The following is a 20,427-nucleotide window of genomic DNA, read 5'->3' as shown; positions in this document are numbered from 1 at the left end:
GTAAGCAGGACCTTGGAGGCAAAGTTCCTATTGCCTTGCATGCAGGAAAGTAAAGTGAGAAGTGCAGAATGCTGGAAACTCGGTGCAAAATGGCCACTGTCACATAAGAGAGACAATATGCTTCAAAGCACTGACAACTGGTGCTTAAAGGCAAAGTTAATACTGTCACCTAGGAATAACATGCTCCTGAGAAGCACTGAATCCTGCAACTTTGAGACAAAGCTCCTAGCTCCTACCTGAGAAAGCGATAGGCTGAACCATAGAACCTGGAGGTAAAGTAAAGTCACAATTCCACATGAGTGGGAGTACACGACACAAGCATTGAATCCTGGAAACTTAAGTCATAGTTTAGAAAGTCACCAAAAATAAGAGCCTTGACTGAGAATCATTGAATCCGATAACCCGGTGTCAAAGTTCCTATAACATATGGGAAAGAGACTGGACTGGGCATCTGAGCAAGCGAGGCACATGGTGTGGTCCAAAATCAGATGGATAGTAGAATCCCAAACCAGCTGATACATCATTCGATAAATACAAGTCTAGTTTCCACACATGTTTTATACTGCCTGGGGGAAAGACCCATGTGGTCTGAAAAGCTAACAGGCAAACACATGCAGTTAGCCTGATAAAGGTATCATTTCTGCAAGATCCTCTATTGTTCTTTTACCTTAAAAATAGAAAACATGCACTGTTTTGTTAGCTAAAACATTATTCCTGCCTCATTAATATTTTAATAATTTGTTTACAAGAAATACATATATTATTAATGTATCTGCATTTTTAAAGCGTTCACACAGCCCTGTCTTAGTTGTGTATTTATAACGTGCTTAAAACCCAGAGGTTTCTAAGCGCTGACCCGGGGATTCAACCTATGTTGCTTCGTGTCATCTAAGTTCCAAGGCCAGCACCTTGCCGCTGAGCTATCCTCCCCAACAGTTAATATATGCCTGATTGACTAAGAATGCATATACTCCAACAAAGGGATGAAGCCACATGCTTTGATCTACACAGTGGCTACAACTATCATGCACCTGCGCAAGGAAGGACTTTAAAATATACTTTTAGCACTATATATATGTTGCTATTGGCGGAACATCCCCTTGATCAAAACAAAGGGGGGTCTGGGAACCTCTCTACCAGCACGAACACAGCCCAATGACCTGTTCTTGGGTGAATAACCCCTGGGAGAGACTCTACCAAGTCTTTAGCTCACTGTCCCTTTCACAGAGAAGAAATTTCCCCACATATCAGCCTTTGTCCTGCCCAGGGGCAGTCCAGCGCCGAAATGCTAGGCAATTCTCCTTTGAACAAGAGTACCATCAGCAACCCCATACACGTGTTTCAGCCTTGTTGGGCATCATCAGTGAGGTGAAACTTTTGCCTCTCTAAGAACAGTGAGCAAGGGGTCCACGTCTGGATCGCCCTGTTAACTTAGGGTGAAACCCAAAGTTAATTCATGCAAAACAAAGGGGGGTCTGGGAATCTCTCTACCAGCACGAACACAGCCCAATGACCTGTTCTTGGGTGAATAACCCCTGGGAGAGACTCTACCAAGTCTTTAGCTCACTGTCCCTTTCACAGGACAGTGAGCTAAAGATTTGGTAGAGTCTCACCCAGGGGTTATTCACCCAAGAACATGTCATTGGGCTGTGTTCGTGCTGGTAGAGAGATTCCCAGACCCCCCTTTGTTTGCATCCCCTTGATCAGGCATGATTTCAAAGAAAAGTAGCCATATTGGAGCTGGGGTGTTGGCATGGCTTACTGAATGACCTGATCATCATCCTGGTTAACTTTGGGAACTCACTCTTTGAAGTCCAGAAGGGAGAGCAAGTGGCCCAATGAACACGAAAACACATATTCTCGGCCAAGTGTGAAGCACAAGAGAAACGGAATGATACCCATCGGGGCATATGCGGGTGTGGCTCTACAGATGGCGATGACAATGTATGAGTCAAGGAAAAAACACCTCCCACGAACATGAGGGTGCAGCAATGAGAAAAAAAGAACAAGGCAAGCACAGAAGACAATTTCTCCTAACTTTGCTTTTCCATTTGACCAAAAAGATGGGCCTCTCTTACATGCTTTTGACCAAAGCATCAGCTTCAAAGATGAAAAACAAAGGGAGAGGGTCTTCCTCCATGCAAGAAATGTTTTACTCTATGAGAAAAAAATAAATCCAAAAGAGGATGGAAACCTCGGCTTTTCACTATTGGTTCACCAACCATTGTAGAAGATCGTGATGGGCCTTAGTCATGTCCATCTAACAGAAGCACATCTGAGCAAGACTGCACACCGAGCCAGTTACCTAGGACTGGAGTATTCATTTGCATTAACATGTACTATGGTACTAGCCCTGTATCCCAGCAGACCAGAGCAGAAGATAATACCAGTGCTTCTCTACATCCTCTTCTCATTATCTACATACCCTTCCAGTGCATAACACTAGCAATGATGGGGTATTTGCAAAGATACTGGAGTGGGATTTCATATACACTTGTGATATTTGACCACATTAGCAGATATGCAGCAACGTTCACACTGCACCCTAATATCATTAACATTATACTAAAGGTACTGATTCCCTATCATACTAGGGTAGGAACTATTAACCAACCAGGGAACCACATTTATGCTGAAATGATCAAAGAGTTGGAACAACATTTACGTATTGAAACCGTACCGAGCTCAGTGGGATGGTGGAATAATTTAGCAAAGCCTTCAAAACCATGTTGAAGTAAGTAGTTGATTCTGATGGGAAGAATGTGGACGCTTGGCGGCCATTATGAAACAGAATGCCAGAACATAGCAGACTTTGCCCAGAGCACTCAGGATAGAATGACTATAGTAAGAGAAGTGGTCAAAAAGAATCTCTTTGAAGCTCAACAAGAATGGGAGCAGACTCATAACAGGCGTGTTAAAGTCTTTTTAAAGTACAGCATGTTTTAATGATCTTACCACCAAGTAAAACCAGGCAGCCCGCCACTGAGGCAGAAAAAAGGTCTTAGCAGAGGAGGGGGAGAGTGAACAAGGAGGAGAAAAGAAGGGCCTTGAAGAGCTTCTGGAACTTAAGGAGATGCGGCTCACACCTGAGTGGAGCAGGGAGACCATTCCAGAGGGAGGCTCCTGCGGAGGAGAGATATCTACCCCCACTCTTTGCTTAGAGAAGCATCTGATTCGCAGCCTGAAGGACTCTAGCAGGGGGGTATTTAGGGAGAGAGAGAGTTGGATGTAGTGGGGTCCCAGGCCCCAGATCCCCTTACGGATGATGCAGAGGGTTTTGAATTTCATCCTAGCAGCAACCGGGAGCCAGTGGAGATAAATTAGGGCTGAAGAGATGCGGTCCCTGCGCTTGAGGCCAAGATTACGTTTTGTTGTCCTATTCTGGATTAGTTGAAGAGGACCAAGGGATGATGAAGGAAGATTAAGGAATAGGCTGTTACAGTAGTCAAGCCTAGAGAGGACCAGCGCTCTGGAGACATTGAGTTTCTGAGGGAAGGCGAGGAAAGGGAGAATACCTCCGAGGAGATGCAGCTGATAGTGGGCCTTTTTGGCAAGGTCCTCAATGTGAGGAGAGAGGAGAGAGAGGAATTAAAGTGGCTCTGTCTATTACTGATCTGTATTATATTCCAAACATTTAGGAAAGAGTCAGTGTTGGACAATAATGTATTTACCTGAATCCAGTTCTCCAGCACTGGCATCTTTCACAGATTCATATGCAACCTTCCCACCTCCCTTGCGAAGCTAAACGTAATTACTCTGTTTGCATGCATGCTAGCATCACAGTTGCTATACACATACCTGAAGATGTCTTCCCCGGGTCGAGCATCAGTGTCTCCTCCTCACTGGTTTACAATGAAAGGACCAAAGTTAGATGGACAGGCCACATGTTAAAGTTTATTATTACTGCTATGGCATTTGTTTTTTTCAGGGGATTCCAGGACTGGCGACCAGGAAGTATTGAAAGCATGTGAAGCTATGAAAGATGCAAACTGCTGGAGAATTACATTCGCAGGTATGTAACTATTCTTTTCCACAGGTTCTTCTGAGAAAGTAAAAACAATTCAACTAGCATTTGAGTTCACTTTGAGGGGCGTGGTAATCAGCTAGTAAGCAATACCTTTGAAGGGATAGTAATACCCTTTGATATAACTCTGGGGTATAACTTGCACTTGTGTGATCTCAATGTCACTTGGTCTAGTAAGATAGTTGTTTCTGTTCCCGCGCCCTTGCCTCGTCCCACCTTGAAACAGTTGTGTATAGACGCATTACAAATGCCATATCATATCATATCATGTGTATTAAGTGCTCCGCTCTGACACAGGGTCAGCCTGCATGTCACACGCTAAAATCCTGTTGAGACTGATAATTTGAGTATCATTACATTGGGTAATAATAAGAGCTATTATTACACAATTTAAAGATTGGATAAAAACAGTCCAAAGGGCTATATAAAACTTGATCTTTTTGTTACTAATATCAGTATTATTATTATTAATGTGTGTGTACGATGGAAATATACAAATAAATGCTGAATGGTAATTGTAGCTGATTGATGGGAAAGGTAGGAAAGGTTGCTGCATGGTCAGAGTGCACTGAGAAGTAATGAGAAGTCACTGAAGATACTACCCACCCCCCATCTGGAGTACAGGACTAGTATTTACTGGCCAAAGAGATGGGTCTTGACCTAAGTTAATGGTTATTTAAATTTCTTTTGTGGGCAGGAGGTGCAGCTGGCTTAACCTTAGTAGAGCTAAGCAGTGGTACAATTATGTATATCACGATGAAGCTTGAGTCATGAGATACATGAGTGGGTGCGATCAAATTTGCTAGCGGAGGATGGTGGCTTGCAGAGGACGGTGGGGCCGTTTGCCATGGCCTCTAAATACACATGATCCATTTTTAGCAATCACCAGTTAATTGGTGATGAAATAGATGTTTAAACCCCTGACATTAAATGTTAGATGGTTGCTGTGAGGTTATGGAAAGTAAGAGAATGTAAGGGAAGTTTAAAACCACACTAAACTGGATGCCTGGTTGTTGCATCAATGAGATGGGAACCATCACAAAAGAGACTCAAATCTACATACAGATGACATGCCAAAAGGAAAGCCATTTAGCAAAAATGAACATGGGACTTTAATTCTTAATTGGCATGTCAGTTGCATCACTTTGCTTTGACCAGCAGAGCTAGTGAAATGGGTGATTGTGATGCTCTCCAGGCACTGTATTTAAGGTCAGCACCCTGTAGCAGGGTCATGACCTGTAGGGATTGCTGGACTGGTCGCTGTGCCAATGTCATGGCTGACGGGCATAGTAATTCTACCACCAATGCTTGAAGGCATGGCTGGCAGACATGTTCTGGAACAGGGACTCCTGTCCTTCTTGAATATTCTCAGCAGCCATTGTTGAAAATATGTGCCCTTCAGTCTCTGTGGCCATTTTACTAAGTCCATTAAGCAAAGGGGCACCAAATGCCACCCATATATTTAGGGATATGGTACTATTTACAAAAATCAATCTCTTGATGTGTGGATCTTCCTTCTGTGTCTGGGTGGTGGGGATATCCCTATCCACCATTGCCTGGACCTTGGTTTGGAGTGTCCCTTTCTTACCACCACCCGCTTGGTTTCCTAAGTAAGTTACTGTGGCCCGCAACGACATCTAGATAGGCAACAGTGAAGTCCTCTGATCCAGACTTGACTTGATTCCCCATCCTCTGAAAGATGACAGGGGCATTCTTTAATCCCAGGGGCATTACAGTAAAGTGACAATGCCCGTCTGGTGGGGAGAATGCTGACCTCTTTCACTTTTTCAGCTAGGCTGACCTGCCAGTACCAGGCTGTGAAGTCAAAGGTGCTCATAAAGTGCCAGTACCTAATCTGTCGTCTGCCCTAGATGTGGGTGTCCATCCATCCTAGTGACAGAATTGAGCCCTCTTTAGTCTACACAAAAGAGGACTTCAGTTTTCTCTCTACTGGACTTTTTACGAACCAGTACCACAGGGTTAGTCCATTGGCTGTGGGAGGCTCAATCACCCCTAGGTACATCATCATGGAGACCTTGTCCTTGATGGTGCATTTATCTTGTTGGACATCTGATGAATTCTACTCTTCACTGACTTACTCTCACCAATGTCAATATCATGGATGCACCAATCTATTTCACCTGTAATCAGTGAGAACAGACTCGCGCACTGGTCCAATATCTGCTGGCAGTCGGCAATTGCTGTTCGCTTAGATCAGGGGATATCTGGACTCCCTCCAAAGACCCATCAGTGGGCACTGCATGCAACAAGTCTGGGAGGGGATCTGTCTCCTCCTCAGCCTCATTGTCAGTGAAGAGAGCCATCACTTAGTCAACCCGGCTGTAATGAGGCTACAGGCGTTTGTCATGAAAAGACCCTGTGGCTCTGCCTTGGGGATTTGAATCAATGAGCTAGTTATACTCACTTATCTTTTTTCGCACCACATAGGACCGGTATCAGGTAATAATATTCCGTTTGGTTCGCCATAGGCGATATTTTTATTGTGGATATTATGTGGGACCGGGGGTGTACCCCGCACATTAAAAAGTGATGCAGGGGTTGCGGGGGTGTCCCCCGCACATTAAAAAGTGATGCAGGAGTTGCGGGGGTGTCCCCCGCAGGGTCCATTGTGCATTTCGCCGCAAAAATATGGCGATATTTTTGTATGGCGATATTTCTGCGGCGAAATGATCACATGGAACCCTAGGGCCCAGTCCGCTTGTCATAAAGGGTGTCGGCCTTGACAGGCTCCATAATCCAGACCACATACCTTGGAGTGTACACTGTTACTGTGGCCTTCCGATCATGTCAGTGCTTCATGAGCTCCAGCCTGTCCTGCCTGGCCTTCACATTGTGTGTGCTGTGTTCTATGAGAAACCTGAGTGTATTCTCTCATCTAGTCGCCTTTGATTCTCTATGCCAGTGACCAGGGAAAGGCCATCACTTTTGGATACTAACCCGGAGGGTGGACAAGTGAGCGAGGATCACCTGGAAAGACGGTCATTGGGGATTGGAGATGGGATGCCCTTATATGAGACACAGTATTCCACATCTTCCTTTCAAAAAGGAACCCCTATCCCACAAGTGGTTAAGAGATATTGTTCCCTTGCCCTGCAGAAGGATAGGAGATATTATCATTCCAAATGGATTAAACGGAGAAGGAGAAAGATTGGATATAAAGTACATTGGGATAAAACACATGGGCCTCATTACAACCCCGGCGGTAGACTTGCTGGTAAAAACAGCAGGCTGCCGCTGGTGGTGTGTTTTTTTCCAGCGCCCAGCTTTAGGGAATCATCGGAGCATTACAGCCCTGGAGGTCCGTGAAGCCAGGCACCGGAAAATGTTACTCCCCATTCCGATTGAGTCCCATAGGACTCAATGGGAATGGGGAGGACGGAAGCACCGGCACTGTGCGCAACAGTGCTGGTGCTTCCGTCAAAGTCTGCTGGCGGGTGCCATTCCGCCCGCCAGGGTCAGACCTGGTGGGCAAAACGGCACCCACCAGCAGACTTGTAGTTTGCCGGTCTGGAAAAAACAGTGCTGGTAAGCCTACCAGCACGGTTGTTTCCAGATCCGCAAACTTGTAATGAGGCCCAATATTCCCCTGATCTCTGGAATAAACAACCTAACCAACCTCCAAACTTTTTTGGGTCATTATAAAGTAAATCCCCTTCATTCTCTTGGAATACATAACAGTACCGAGAGGAGGAAGAAACACTTGCGAGTTACTAATATCAAACCTTTTGCCTATTGAAGTACTGAGACGAGGGAGAAGCAACTGAGAGTAATAAACACCACTTACTCTCACCACTTTGGTATGGGGATGAAAAAGATGCATGAAGGTCAGGCATGCCCTGGTAATGAGAGCCAGGCAAAAGTAATTGATGATATACAGCTGCAGCCCATTACTGGACCATATGTGTATAAAAAGTGGAGCACTGAAAGAGAAAGAGTGGGCCGGGAATAAGGAAGCAGAAGGAGCTGTGCGGGAGCGAGAGATGTCGAAAAGCCAAGATGCCAAATGAGACCCTCAGAGCCCTGCTGGAGTGAAAGTGCAGGATGGAGATCCCATAGAGAGGAAGGCGGGCAGCAGAAGCTGTTGGCATGGTGACGCAAAGCTGCGCACGAGAGCCGGAGTGAGCGGTGAGAGGCCCCTGGCAAGCAGGCTTTCCCAAAAGGAAGGAGAAGCTGTGTGAAGGAGCTGCCAAGTCCGGGTAAGTGGGATACTTTAATCAACGGGGCGCTCCAGGCGACCGTGAATGCAGTAGCTGTCAGTGGAAATCAATGAAGTGGCATCATTCCAAGTACCTAAATTAATGGGATGCCTTTATTGAATACCAAACTGAGTAAAACAAGCAAAGTTGCCTTTATTTAATACCAAGCTGAGTAAAAGCAACATTTAATGAATCAACCTTTAATGTATACCAAACTGAATGAATTGGAAGAAAGAAATAAAGGTACATTTATTTCAAATGAAACACTTTACAAACTATTCATGGAAAAACACATTGAATGCTGGAATAAAATGAAATAAGAAAAGCTGCTTTGATGATGAGTACAAAGTGAAACCAAGATTGAGAAACCACTCATATGTTAAAGTTGTGAAGCTTCCTTTGAGAAAAGAATTATTTGACTGAATATATCATTTCTCAAAGAAGCCTGGAAGTTCCTGGTTGCGTGACCTGTAATGGGTGGACCGTATGGTCTGAAACTGAGCCAAGACCAGAGACCTACTATATGGTGAATCAAGAACTATTGAAAGCGAATGCTAGGTTCCTGGTTGCGTGACCTGTAATGGGTGGACAGTGTGGTCTCTAAACTGCGCCAAGACCGGGGAACATCTAGAAGCTAACCAGGAAGTTTGCTGTGGTGAAAGAATGAAAAGGACAGATGGTGAATACCAGAATTGGGGAAGGGAGCATCTGAGGTGTAAAGTCTTGTGAAAAACCAATCTACAGATAAAGCTTCAAGATACTTCTTTTTGTGTTATATTTGAACATTGAACTTGGGGAAGGAAACCCTACAACATATTACCCAGAACTTTATTGAATTGGGAAAGGGCATCCTGATCCTTGCAAAAGTGTGGAACTGTATTTTTTCAAATCTAAACGAAGGTAATTTGAACATTGTGCTGAATGTATTGACACTGGGGAAAAAGAAGCTGAGAGTAAGCTTGAGCTGGAACTAACTCAGTACTTTATGTTGGAATCACTGTTTAGTTTATGGTTGACATCCCTACACATTGTTTTGTGTTAGTTGTGAAGGCAATCAGAAGTTTCAGACACAGACTTTTTAGTTGAACATTCTGATACAGACTTTCCTTAGTGTCTTTAGGTATGGAAATCCCACCTTAGCTAAGTGCAAGATAGGCCGTATTCCATTGTTAGGCAGAATTCTCAAAATGTGCTAATTTCCCTTACCTTTTGAGACCCCCAGTAACTTTGCTGGATTTCTAGGATTTGATTTTTTTACCTGGGAAGAGTGAGAGCCTTTTTTCCCACTCTTCCATGTATTTTGTGTGTGTTTTACTTTTGTGTTTGTTGGTTATGGAGTTTTAAAACAACTCCAGTGGCATCATCTTGTTCTGTGTGTCACACAGCACCTTCAGTGCAGTGGCACAGGGGGTGTCATTCAGACTCCCCCAGGTTCAAATATCTTGTCTGGGACTGACTACCGTCTCCCAGAGCAGGTAAAGATAAATTGGCTTTACTAGTCTTGTTAAATTTACTGACCCAGCACACACTATCTTCCTGTAGAGTGCTGGAGGGGTTGCTTAGCTGCCCTGGAGTCAAAACACTCATTTAACAGTAAAATGTTACCTTTTCCTACTTTAAATGGCTGGTGGCAGTGATTTAGATCAACTACCGTAATTTTCCCGACCACTAACAACGGTAGCTAAAAATCGGGTCAGCCATGTTTTACAATATGGCGCCCCAGACCTGTCTGTAAAAACAGACTCTGGTCATCTTTATTCACCATTTCTTTTAGGAAAAGTCCTTCTTGTGTTTGTCTCTGCGTGCCAATCCAGGTTTGGTTCCTTTGTTTGTTTGCCTTTGGCAGGCTTCAGCGCTGAAGCCCTCCTCTGGCGCCTGAGTGTCTGGGGTGGACAGGATGGGAGGGAGGTGCCCGAAACTCCATGTGCTTAGTCTCTTAGGAGACCTGAATGCACTCTGGCGTGATTGGCTGGCTGGCTCTCCGGAAAGGAGAGCCACCCTGCTGTGTGAGTGACAGCCAGGCTGGAATGAATGGGGAAAACTAGGTCTCTGGGACTTGGAAAGGAGAGTCGACCACTGGAATGAAAGAACCAAAGACGAGCTGAAGGAAGAGGACTGCTGCAACTCCTGGACAACCAGTGAAGCCCTGCCGCAGGTCCGAATTGCCTGAAACTCCAATCAACAGAGAAGCCCTACAAGGTTAAATTCTTCCCTTGAGTTTGGTTGGAACAACCAACTCATAAGCCACCTGGACACCGTCCCCATCTAGTCGAATTTTCATCAGAGTGCTGTTGAAAACCGGATAGCCAGATGGAAGGAAACCAGCTTGTGGACTTTAAGGCACTCGCACCTTAAACCAACGTCTTGCTACAGCTTTTGGCCTCAACCCTGGGCAATGCAGGAACCTCCCGACGTCCTCCTTCTTGTCCCCATGACTGAAGCTCAGGAACAGCGAGATCTGCTCGAACTGCCAGGAACAACTGCCTCAGCTACAGCTTTCTTCATTAACAAGGTACTGTGCAAACGCGGTCTGGAACTATTTTCGGCCATCGAGAAAGTGTGTGAAACTTTCCTCAACTTCGAAGGCTTGTCCTTCCTTAAACATTCGTCAAACCTTTTGCCTAGCCAAATTCTTCTAAACTCTGTGGCAAAGACTTAACCGTTATCTACCAGATAACTGTGCTATCCTATACAAAGACTCTGAACCATTGACTTTGGCCCAGGCCTATGAGAAGAATTGCTGGTTGTATTTAACTGAAACCCTTTGCCCTGCCTATGAATGTATTTGGGATGTATATTCTTATAACCTTGTCTTTCTATCCCTTTAATAAGTATCTGAAGTGCCATTTTGCTCCCACTTCACAGAAGCTAAATTTGTTCATTTACTTACCGGTTGGATTTTTGTGGTGTATTAGTGTGTGATATTGAACTGCTTATGCTAGTGTAATGTTTTCTAACTGACTGAGTAAATAAATGTATATTCTTTTACCAAGAAACCTTGAGTAAGTGTTTTCTTGAATCGCTGTATTAATTGGTTCTTTGTGTAACTTGTTCTACTGCTCACTTAAACTCTTGAGATAGGTCTGGCTGCTCAGCCATAGCTACCACTTACTGTGTAGTACAGGCTTGTACCAAAGGTAAAATTGTGCTTACACTTGTAGTCTTAATTGCCTGTAGTGTTCCCAAAGGGTACTGCAGGTGATTCTGCCTAACATCCATACTGACATTTTCTTAATAAAATGGTGTTGTTAAACTTTGAATCTGTTATCTGTTTCTCTTTCCATGATGCCAACCTCACAGTTCTCTGTACCTGGCCATCTTGGATTTCAGGCCAAGCAAATGATCCACTATGTTGTGTGAAGGAGTTCAGGGATTGCTCTTCCATCTTTTCTGCACCAGGTTTAGTCGACCCCTAACAGGATGTCCAAACAGAAGCTCAAATGGGCTGAACCCTACACTGCTCTGTGGCACCTCCCAGTAGGCACACAGATGGCATGGTATGAAAATATCCACTTTTCTCCTTGGGTGATCTTGCAGGCCACTTATCATGCATTTTAAGTTCTTGTTGAGCAACTCAACAAGCCCATTGATCAGTGAGTGAAAGACTGTGGTGAACATATAACGCCACATTCATCCCACATAGCCTTCATATACGAGGATTTGAAGTTGGATCCCTGTCAAAAATGCCTTCTTTGGGGAATTCTACATGGAGGAATATCCTCATAAAAGCATTCACCACCACTAGGGCTTTGATGCTTTTCAAGGGTACAGCTTGTGGGTACCAGGTGGCATGGTCTACCACAACCAAAAAGTACCAGTTCCCTGAGGAGGTATAATGATCCAAAGGACCCACAAAATTCCATGCCTATTCTCTCGAAAGGCTGCCCAAACATTGATAGTGAGACTAAGGGGCCCCGTGTTGCCCTGCCAGACTTACCAGATGTTTGCCAAGTATGACAGGACCTCACAAACTTCTTGATGTTGACACTCATCTTGGGCCAGTTAAAATGGGCGGACAACCTGTCAGCTGTCTTGGTCACTCCTAAGTGACTGGCCAAAAGAATGTTGTGAGTCAAGTGCAGAAGAAACCTCCTGTGACATTAGGGCACCACCAACCTATGCTTGGCCCCTGCCACAGTATTTGTGAGCTCACTGTATCAGAGACCATTCTCCCAGTAAACCTTGAACACCCTTGGGGCTTCCGCCTGAGCCTGTTTGTCTGCCTGCTTAAACAGATCTGCTAGAGTTGGACAGTCTTGGCAAAAGTCAGCCTGGCTGGGTCCTCCATGTAAGGACAGGTCACTTATCTTAGGTAGGCCTTTGAGGGCTGAGACTACTGTGTCCTCCACCTTAGGTTTTGGTTCCAAGCATGTATGCAACCCTGTGCCCACTGCATCTGGCACCAACAAAGTAAGCACCTCAGTGGCCACTAGGTCCACTCCAGTAGGAGCAGGCCCCTGTGCGGATCCAGCATCCGGACTAGGCAGCACCAGCAGCACCGGTCTTTCACCATCTTCAGCTGGTGGCACACCTGGTCTATGTCCAGAAGGTTTTATAACCATGCTGCTTCTTTGATGCAAGATCTTCTGATTGTAGCCTGTGCTCCAGATAGTATTTTGGCGTGAGAGTATTTTACTCCCAATCATTACAATTAGAGAGCAAATCCAATTTCAAGAGAGCAAAAATGAGTTTCCTCCTTCACAAGAGAGTAACAAGGCAACTGCCAGCTATCCAATTTGGGCATAAAATTAAAACTGTGTTCGAAAACGTTAGTGACATAGGACCTGGTGATGCGTACTACGCAGCTTTGTCTTCATTATACTTGGACACTAAAACTCTGTTAAAAACTACTACAGATGCCAGCTAATTACATCATAAATCAAGTCCCTCATTCAAACAGCATCACGTCTCTACCTCTCGGGCCTATTTTTGCTGCCTGACACTACCTGCTTGACAGCCACTCCATGTTTTTTTTCTCTATCTCACCTTCCCTTTGCTACTGTGTTTCCACTGTCTCTTAACTTCAGATGTTCTGCCTCTCACTCATAATTGTTGCTATGCCATGTTTTTAGGTCTGTTGCTCTGTCACTCCGCCTCTCTCATCTCTGCATTCGATTATTGCTGTTTCCCTCCTATATTGTCCTGTATCGGTTGATATAACTCCTCTTCTTCTCGCATGCCTTTGCTCTGGCTAAATCTGTTTTTTCATTTTCTCTATTATGGTTGCTGCTCCTTTTGTTTTGATTATCTTTCTTGCACTGCCTCTTATGTTCTTGGCCTGCTTGCTCTAGTCTGGATTTTCTATTTCCAGTTCTCCCAGTCTACTGTTCATCTGGGTTTTCTTATTTTACTGTCTCTATATGTCTATTTTGCTCTGCTTCCCTCACTCCTATTGCGTGTGTGTCCTATTTACCTGTTTCCCTTCTCACTTTCTTTGTAGCTCATGGGTCTCTCTCTTCCTGTTGCTAAAATTCCTTTTGTGGATTGTCGAATATGTTCTCTGTTCTCTTGGAATCCCCTCCCACCCCCACTTTGCTCTCTTGTATTGCTTAGGTTCACAGTTGTTCTTCCTCTCTTCTTGTCTTTTGACATAGCACCAATAAATGTTCAAAAAGCTGAAAATGCCTTTTCCATTTACAAATCTAGTGCAGCTTTACCATTGGCTGCTCATTTTTAGACGTGTGAAAACTTTCATTTGGCCATTAGGCTGGGAATTATAGAGTTAGAGGTTTGTCTCACCAGATGCACTTGTTCGAATGCAGATGTTTTACCTGAACTGTTTGCTATTATAATTGTAAGAGCCCAGATGAGGTGCATGTTATGAGCCATTACAAGTATAGCATCCCTCATGGAATGTGCTTGTTCTGAGCCATTACACGCATAGCAGCCCTGATGAGATTTGTGTGGTCTGAGACATTACAAATATAACAGCCGTCATGGGATGTGTGTTCTACTTCTGAGCCATTACAGGCATAGCAGCCACAATGAAATGTGTGTGTTCTGAATAACTGAACATTTAGTAGTCCTTTTAATAAGTCAAAAACTAAATCTGCTCTGTTACAATTGAATGTTACCTGCATCTTAAACACATACTTCTGATGCAGACACATTAACTCACCTATCAGCAGGATTTAAACTAATAGGTTACACAATATTGTCGGCAATAGGGTTATTGACCCATTGAGCTACCTTTGCCAACAGGCTGTTGACTCAGAAAGGCACATAGGGTTAGGGCACTGGCAGTTCCATGTGAGGCTTGCCTGACATACCTGGCTTGTCAAATGCCCTCAGCCTGTTTGGACTATTCTACATGAGTCAGGAGATTCATAATGAGACTTTGAAATGTGCTCGATTTTTGGCAGTGGGACTCAGTAATGGGACATGTGCGAAGCAGATGTTTAGAAAAGCGCAAGACCGAGTAGGAGGGATTTAAGTATATGACAGCAGTACCATCTTCTCACACTGTCTGCCAGTGTGCATCACACCAGCTCATGAGGATAGTGGGAAGGATATACACAAAAATACCCAATTTTTGTACTGTGTGGTTGAAAATCGTGCATGCAAAACTCCACATTTTCTGTATTTTTAATGTCGGGAGAGCCCCCACAAATCCCTGTCACCATCCCCCCACTTTATTAAATACCCCTACCCAACCGCTCCCACCCCTTCTCTATTTTCTGTGGGATTTTCATGCAACGGTTTCTACCTCACAGCAATGGGATTCAGTATTTTGTAGTGATACTGGTGAGAAGAGCTCAGACACTGTTCTTGCTCAGAAAATACCAACAAATGTTTGTGCTTTCTCATTAAATCAGCTTTGTTAAGATGTTATGGTACTGTCCCAAAACATAGCAGTCCTGCTAGGAAATGTGTGCCGGATGCAAACAGCCCTGCTGTGAATAATTGGCATTGTGCCATGACATGCGTATAGCAGCTCTGCTGATAAATTAGGCTACTTTGCCTGAATATATAGCAGTACTTATGAGAGGTACGGTACAATCTGTGCCACTGAAAATATAATATACAGCACTGCTTCTACCTGTATCCATTATACCCACTTGCCGTGGGTGGGCGATCAGAAAGGGAGTTAAAGTAAATATCCCATGCATAGCTATTGCTAGCTCATTAGGGCAAACTATATACAGTGCCCTTTCATGCATGTACATGCAAGCGAAAAAGTGCAATCTTAAGACTACAAATAACATCTTCATATAGAACACCAAAAGCTTTTCCATCCCACAAATGTCAAACAACCACTTGCTGGGAGCCTCTCCTAAAACTTCAAGACATCAAGAAGTCCAAGCCATTAAATGCAATTGATGTGCTTCGGTGATGAAAAGAAAACATTTTACACAATACTATATGTGTCCTAGAGCAATGTAAAAAGCATGTTCATGATTTAAAATACTTTAATACCACTGTAACCTACAAAATACAGGCAGTTGAGCAAAGTGAACAAAACACAAATTCCCTTCTACATTACTCAGAAAGTATGATGTGTTGCCTCTTCTTTGCTACACGAGGCTAGGCCCTTCTAAAATGGCCTCCTCCTTTGTCCGAGCTCCGGTGTGCCTTCTCTCTTTCTGCTGGGGCCTGGGATTGGTCCTGGCCCACTTCATCTGGGCCAATGAGGAGGCCGGAAGGCTTGGCTGGCAGGCTTGGCCGGCCCTCCTCACAAGGCCCACTCCTAAGGCCCTGTCTACCCCTGTCCAGCATGGATTGCCACTAGCCTCTCCTCTCCGGTAACCGTGAATATGTCTTCTCCCGATCCCTGCCCCCGCCAATGTGTCTTTTGCCACCCTGACCCCCGCCAGTGTCCTCAGGTCACCCCTACCCCTGCCTGTGTGTCTTTGTGCCCCCCCGACCCCAGCCAGTCTCCTCAGTTACCATTTACCCCTGCCAGTGTGTCTTTTGCCCCCCAACCCCCGCCAGTGTCCTCTGGTCACCGCTAACCCTGGAAGTGTGTATTTGTGCCCCCCCCGAACCTCTGTCTGTGTCCTCAGGTCACCCCGACCGCTGGCAGTGTGTCATTTGCCCCCCTGGCCCCTGCCAGTGTCCTCTGGTCACCCCTACCCCTGCCTGTGTGTCTTTGTGCCCCCTGACCCCCACCAGTCTCCTCAGTTCCCCTCTTTCCCTGCCAGTGTGTCTCTGTGCCCCCCGACCCCGCCAGTGTCCACAGGTCACCCCTGCCCCTGCCAGTGTGTTTTTGTTCCCACCTGAACCCCGCCAGTGTCCTCAGGTGACCCCGACCCCTGCCTCTGTGCCCCTGACCCCCCGCCAGTGTCCTCGGGTCACGCTGACGCCTGCCAGTATGTCTCTGTGCCCCCTGACCCCTGCCAGTGTCCTCATGCCTCTCTGACCCCTGCCAGTTTGTCTTTTGTCCCCTGACCCCCGCCAGTGTCCTCAGGTAACCCCTACCCTAGCCAGTGTGTCTTTGTGCCCCCCAACCCCCGCCAGTGTCCTCAGGTCACCCCTACACCTGCCAGTGTGTCTTTGTGCCCCCCGACCCCGCCAGTGTCCTCAGGTCACCCCAACACCTGCCTGTGTGTCTTTGTGCCGACCCCGGCCAGTGTCTGCAGTTCCCCTCTAACCCTGCCTGTGTGTCTCTGTGCCCCCCCAACCCGGCCAGTGTCCTCAGTTCCCCTCTACCCCTGTCTGTATGTCTCTGTGCCCCCCCGACCCCCTGCCAGTGTCCTCAGTCCCCCTCTATCCCTGCCTGTGTGTCTCTGTGCCTCCCCGACCCCCCGCCAGTGTCCACAGGTCACCCCGACCCCTGCCAGTGTGTCTTTGGGCTCCCGACCTCCTCCAGTGCCCTCAGGTCACCCCTACCCCTGCCAGTGTATTTCTGTGCCCCCCTGACCCCAGCCAGTGTCCTCAGTTGCCCTCTACCCCTGCCTGTATGTCTCTGTGCCCCCCCCGACCCCCTGCCAGTGTCCTCAGTCCCCCTCTAACCCTGCGTGTGTGTCTCTCTGCCTCCCCGACCCCCCGCCAGTGTCCTTATGCCTGTGTGTCTTTGTGCCGACCCCGGCCAGTGTCCTCAGTTCCCCTCTACCCCTGCCTGTGTGTCTCTGTGCCCCCCCAACCCTGGCCAGTGTCCTCAGTTCCCCTCTAACCCTGCCTGTATGTCTCTATGCCCCCCCGACCCCCTGCCAGTGTTCTCAGTCCCTCTCTATCCCTGCCTGTGTGTCTCTGTGCCTCCCCGACCCCTGCCAGTGTCCTCATGCCCCCCTGACCCCTGTCAGTGTGTTTTTGTGCCCCCTTGACCACCGCCAGTGTCCTCATGCCCCCTGACCCATGCCAGTGTGTCTTTTGCCCCCCTGACTGTGCCAGTGTTGTCCTCAGGTCACCCCTACCCCTGCCAGTGTGTCTTTGTGCCCCCCGACCCCCGCCAGTGTCCTCAGGTCACCCCTACACCTGCCAGTGTGTCTTTGTGCCCCCCGACCCCGCCAGTGTCCTCAGGTCACCCCGACACCTGCCTGTGTGTCTTTGTGCCGACCCCGGCCAGTGTCTGCAGTTCCCCTCTACCCCTGCCTGTGTGTCTCTGTGCCCCCCCCCCCCAACCCGGCCAGTGCCCTCAGTTCCCCTCTACCCCTGTCTGTATGTCTCTGTGCCCCCCCGACCCCCTGCCAGTGTCCTTAGTCCCCCTCTACCCCTGCCTGTGTGTCTCTGTGCCTCCCCGACCCCCCGCCAGTGTCCACAGGTCACCCCGACCCCTGCCAGTGTGTCTTTGGGCTCCCGACCTCCTCCAGTGTCCTCAGGTCACCCCTACCCCTGCCAGTGTATTTCTGTGCCCCCCCTGACCCCAGCCAGTGTCCTCAGTTGCCCTCTACCCCTGCCTGTATGTCTCTGTGCCCCCCCGACCCCCTGCCAGTGTCCTCAGTCCCCCTCTACCCCTGCCTGTGTGTCTCTGTGCCTCCCCGACCCCCCGCCAGTGTCCTTATACCTGTGTGTCTTTGTGCCGACCCCGGCCAGTGTCCTCAGTTCCCCTCTACCCCTGCCTGTGTGTCTCTGTGCCCACCCAACCCTGGCCAGTGTCCTCAGTTCCCCTCTAACCCTGCCTGTATGTCTCTATGCCCGCCCGACCCCCTGCCAGTGTTCTCAGTCCCTCTCTATCCCTGCCTGTGTGTCTCTGTGCCTCCCCGACCCCCGCCAGTGTCCTCATGCCCCCTGACCCCTGTCAGTGTGTCTTTGTGCCCCCTTGACCACCGCCAGTGTCCTCATGCCCCCCTGACCCATGCCAGTGTGTCTTTTGCCCCCCTGACTGTGCCAGTGTTGTCCTCAGGTCACCCCTACCCCTGCCAGTGTGTCTTTGTGCCCCCCAAGCTCTGCCAGTGTCCTCAGGTTACCCCTACCCCTGCCAGTGTGTCTTTGTGCCCCGACCCTTGCCAGTGTCCTTAGGTCACCCCAACCCCTGTCAGTGTGTCTTTTGCCCCCCCCCCCCCGCCCTCGCCAGTGTCCTCTGGTCACCCCTACCCCTGCCAGTTTGTCTCTGTGCCCCCCGACCCCCGCCAGTGTCCTCAGGTCACCCCTACACCTGCCAGGGTGGCTTTGAGCCCCCCGACCCCGCCAGTGTCCTCAGGTCACCCGTACCCCTGCCTGTGTGTCTTTGTGCCGGCCCCGACCAGTGTCTGCAGTTCCCCTCTACCGCTGCCTGTGTGTCTCTGTGCCCCCCCCAATCCCGGCCAGTGTTCTCAGTTCCCCTCTACCCCTGCCTGTATGTCTCTGTGCCCCCCCAGACCCCTTTGCCAGTGTCCTCAGTCCCCCTCTACCCCTGCCTGTGTGTGTCTGTGCCTCCCCGACCCCCTGCCAGTGTCCTCAGGTCACCCCGACCCCTGCCAGTGTGTCTTTGGGCTCCTGACCTCCTCCAGTGTCCTCAGGTCACCACTACCCCTGCCAGTGTATTTCTGTGCCCCCCCGACCCCAGCCAGTGTCCTCAGTTGCCCTCTACCCCTGCCTGTATATCTCTGTGCCCCCCCGACCCCCTGCCAGTGTCCTCAGTCCCCCTCTACCCCTGCCTGTGTGTCTCTGTCACTCCCCGACCCCCCGCCAGTGTCCTTATGCCTGTGTGTCTTTGTGCCGACCCCGGCCAGTGTCCTCAGTTCCCCTCTACCACTGCCTGTGTGTCTCTGTGCCCCCCCAACCCTGGCCAGTGTCCTCAGTTCCCCTCTAACCCTGCCTGTATGTCTCTGTGCCCCCCGACCCCCTGCCAGTGTTCTCAGTCCCTCTCTATCCCTGCCTGTGTGTCTCTGCGCCTCCCGACCCCTGCCAGTGTCCTCATGCCCCCCTGACCCCTGTCAGTGTGTCTTTGTGCCCCCTTGACCCCCGCCAGTGTCCTCATGCCCCCCTGACCCATGCCAGTGTGTCTTTTGCCCCCCTGACTGTGCCAGTGTTGTCCTCAGGTCACCCCTGCCAGTGTGTCTTTGTGCCCCCCAACCTCTGCCAGTGTCCTCAGGTTACCCCTACCCCTGCCAGTGTGTCTTTGTGCCCCCGGACCTTGCCAGTGTCCTTAGGTCACCCAGACCCCTGTCAGTGTGTCTTTTGCCCCCCCGACCCTCGCCAGTGTCCTCTGGTCACCCCTACCCCTGCCAGTGTGTCTTTGTACCCCCCAACCCCCGCCAGTGTCTTCAGGTCACCCCTACACCTGCCAGTGTGGCTTTGAGCCCCCCGACCGCCGCCAGTGTCCTCAGGTCATCCCGACCCCTGCCAGTGTGTCTTTGTGCCCCCCGATCCCGCCAGTGTCCTCGGGTCACCCCTACCCCTGCCTGTGTGTCTTTGTGCCGACCCCGGCCAGTGTCTGCAGTTCACCTCTACCGCTGCCTGTGTGTCTCTGTGCCCCACCGACCCCCTGCCAGTGTCCTCAGCCCCCCTCTACCCCTGCCTGTGTGTGTCTGTGCCTCCCCGACCCCCTGCCAGTGTCCTCAGGTCACCCCTACCCCTGCCAGTGTATTTCTGTGCCCACCCCGACCCCAGCCAGTGTCCTCAGTTGCCCTCTACCCCTGTCTGTATGTTTCTGTGCCCGCCGACCCCCTGCCAGTGTCCTCAGTCCCCCTCTACGCCTGCCTGTGTGTCTCTGTGCCTCCCCGACCCCCCGCCAGTGTCCTTATGCCCCCCTGACCCCTGCCTGTGTGTCTTTGTGCCGACTCCGGCCAGTGTCCTCAGTTCCTCTCTACCCCTGCCTGTGTGTCT

At 48.7% G+C, this 20,427-nt stretch overlaps 1 protein-coding gene across 4 annotated transcripts in view; it reads left to right on the top strand.

Moving 5' to 3' along the window:
• The window catches only part of DYNC1I1 (dynein cytoplasmic 1 intermediate chain 1), a 2,709,604-nt gene that overhangs the window by 612,444 nt on the left and 2,076,733 nt on the right, over window positions 1-20,427 (top strand). For 2 of the 4 annotated variants that reach the window (XM_069648550.1, XM_069648548.1), the window contains one exon: window positions 3,929-4,012. The exons of the other annotated variants lie outside the window; for them this stretch is intronic. In XM_069648550.1, the coding sequence (XP_069504651.1) occupies window positions 3,929-4,012 (84 nt within the window). The remainder of the gene's footprint in view (window positions 1-3,928; window positions 4,013-20,427) is intronic. 4 annotated transcript variants of the gene reach the window in all.

This window comes from Ambystoma mexicanum, chromosome 2q (assembly GCF_040938575.1).
Source record: "Ambystoma mexicanum isolate Mex_15411 chromosome 2q, UKY_AmexF1_1, whole genome shotgun sequence".
Lineage (NCBI taxonomy): Eukaryota > Metazoa > Chordata > Amphibia > Caudata > Ambystomatidae > Ambystoma > Ambystoma mexicanum.
The sequence above is the reverse complement of the archived record's forward strand: the minus strand, read 5'-3'. Positions and strand labels throughout refer to the sequence as shown.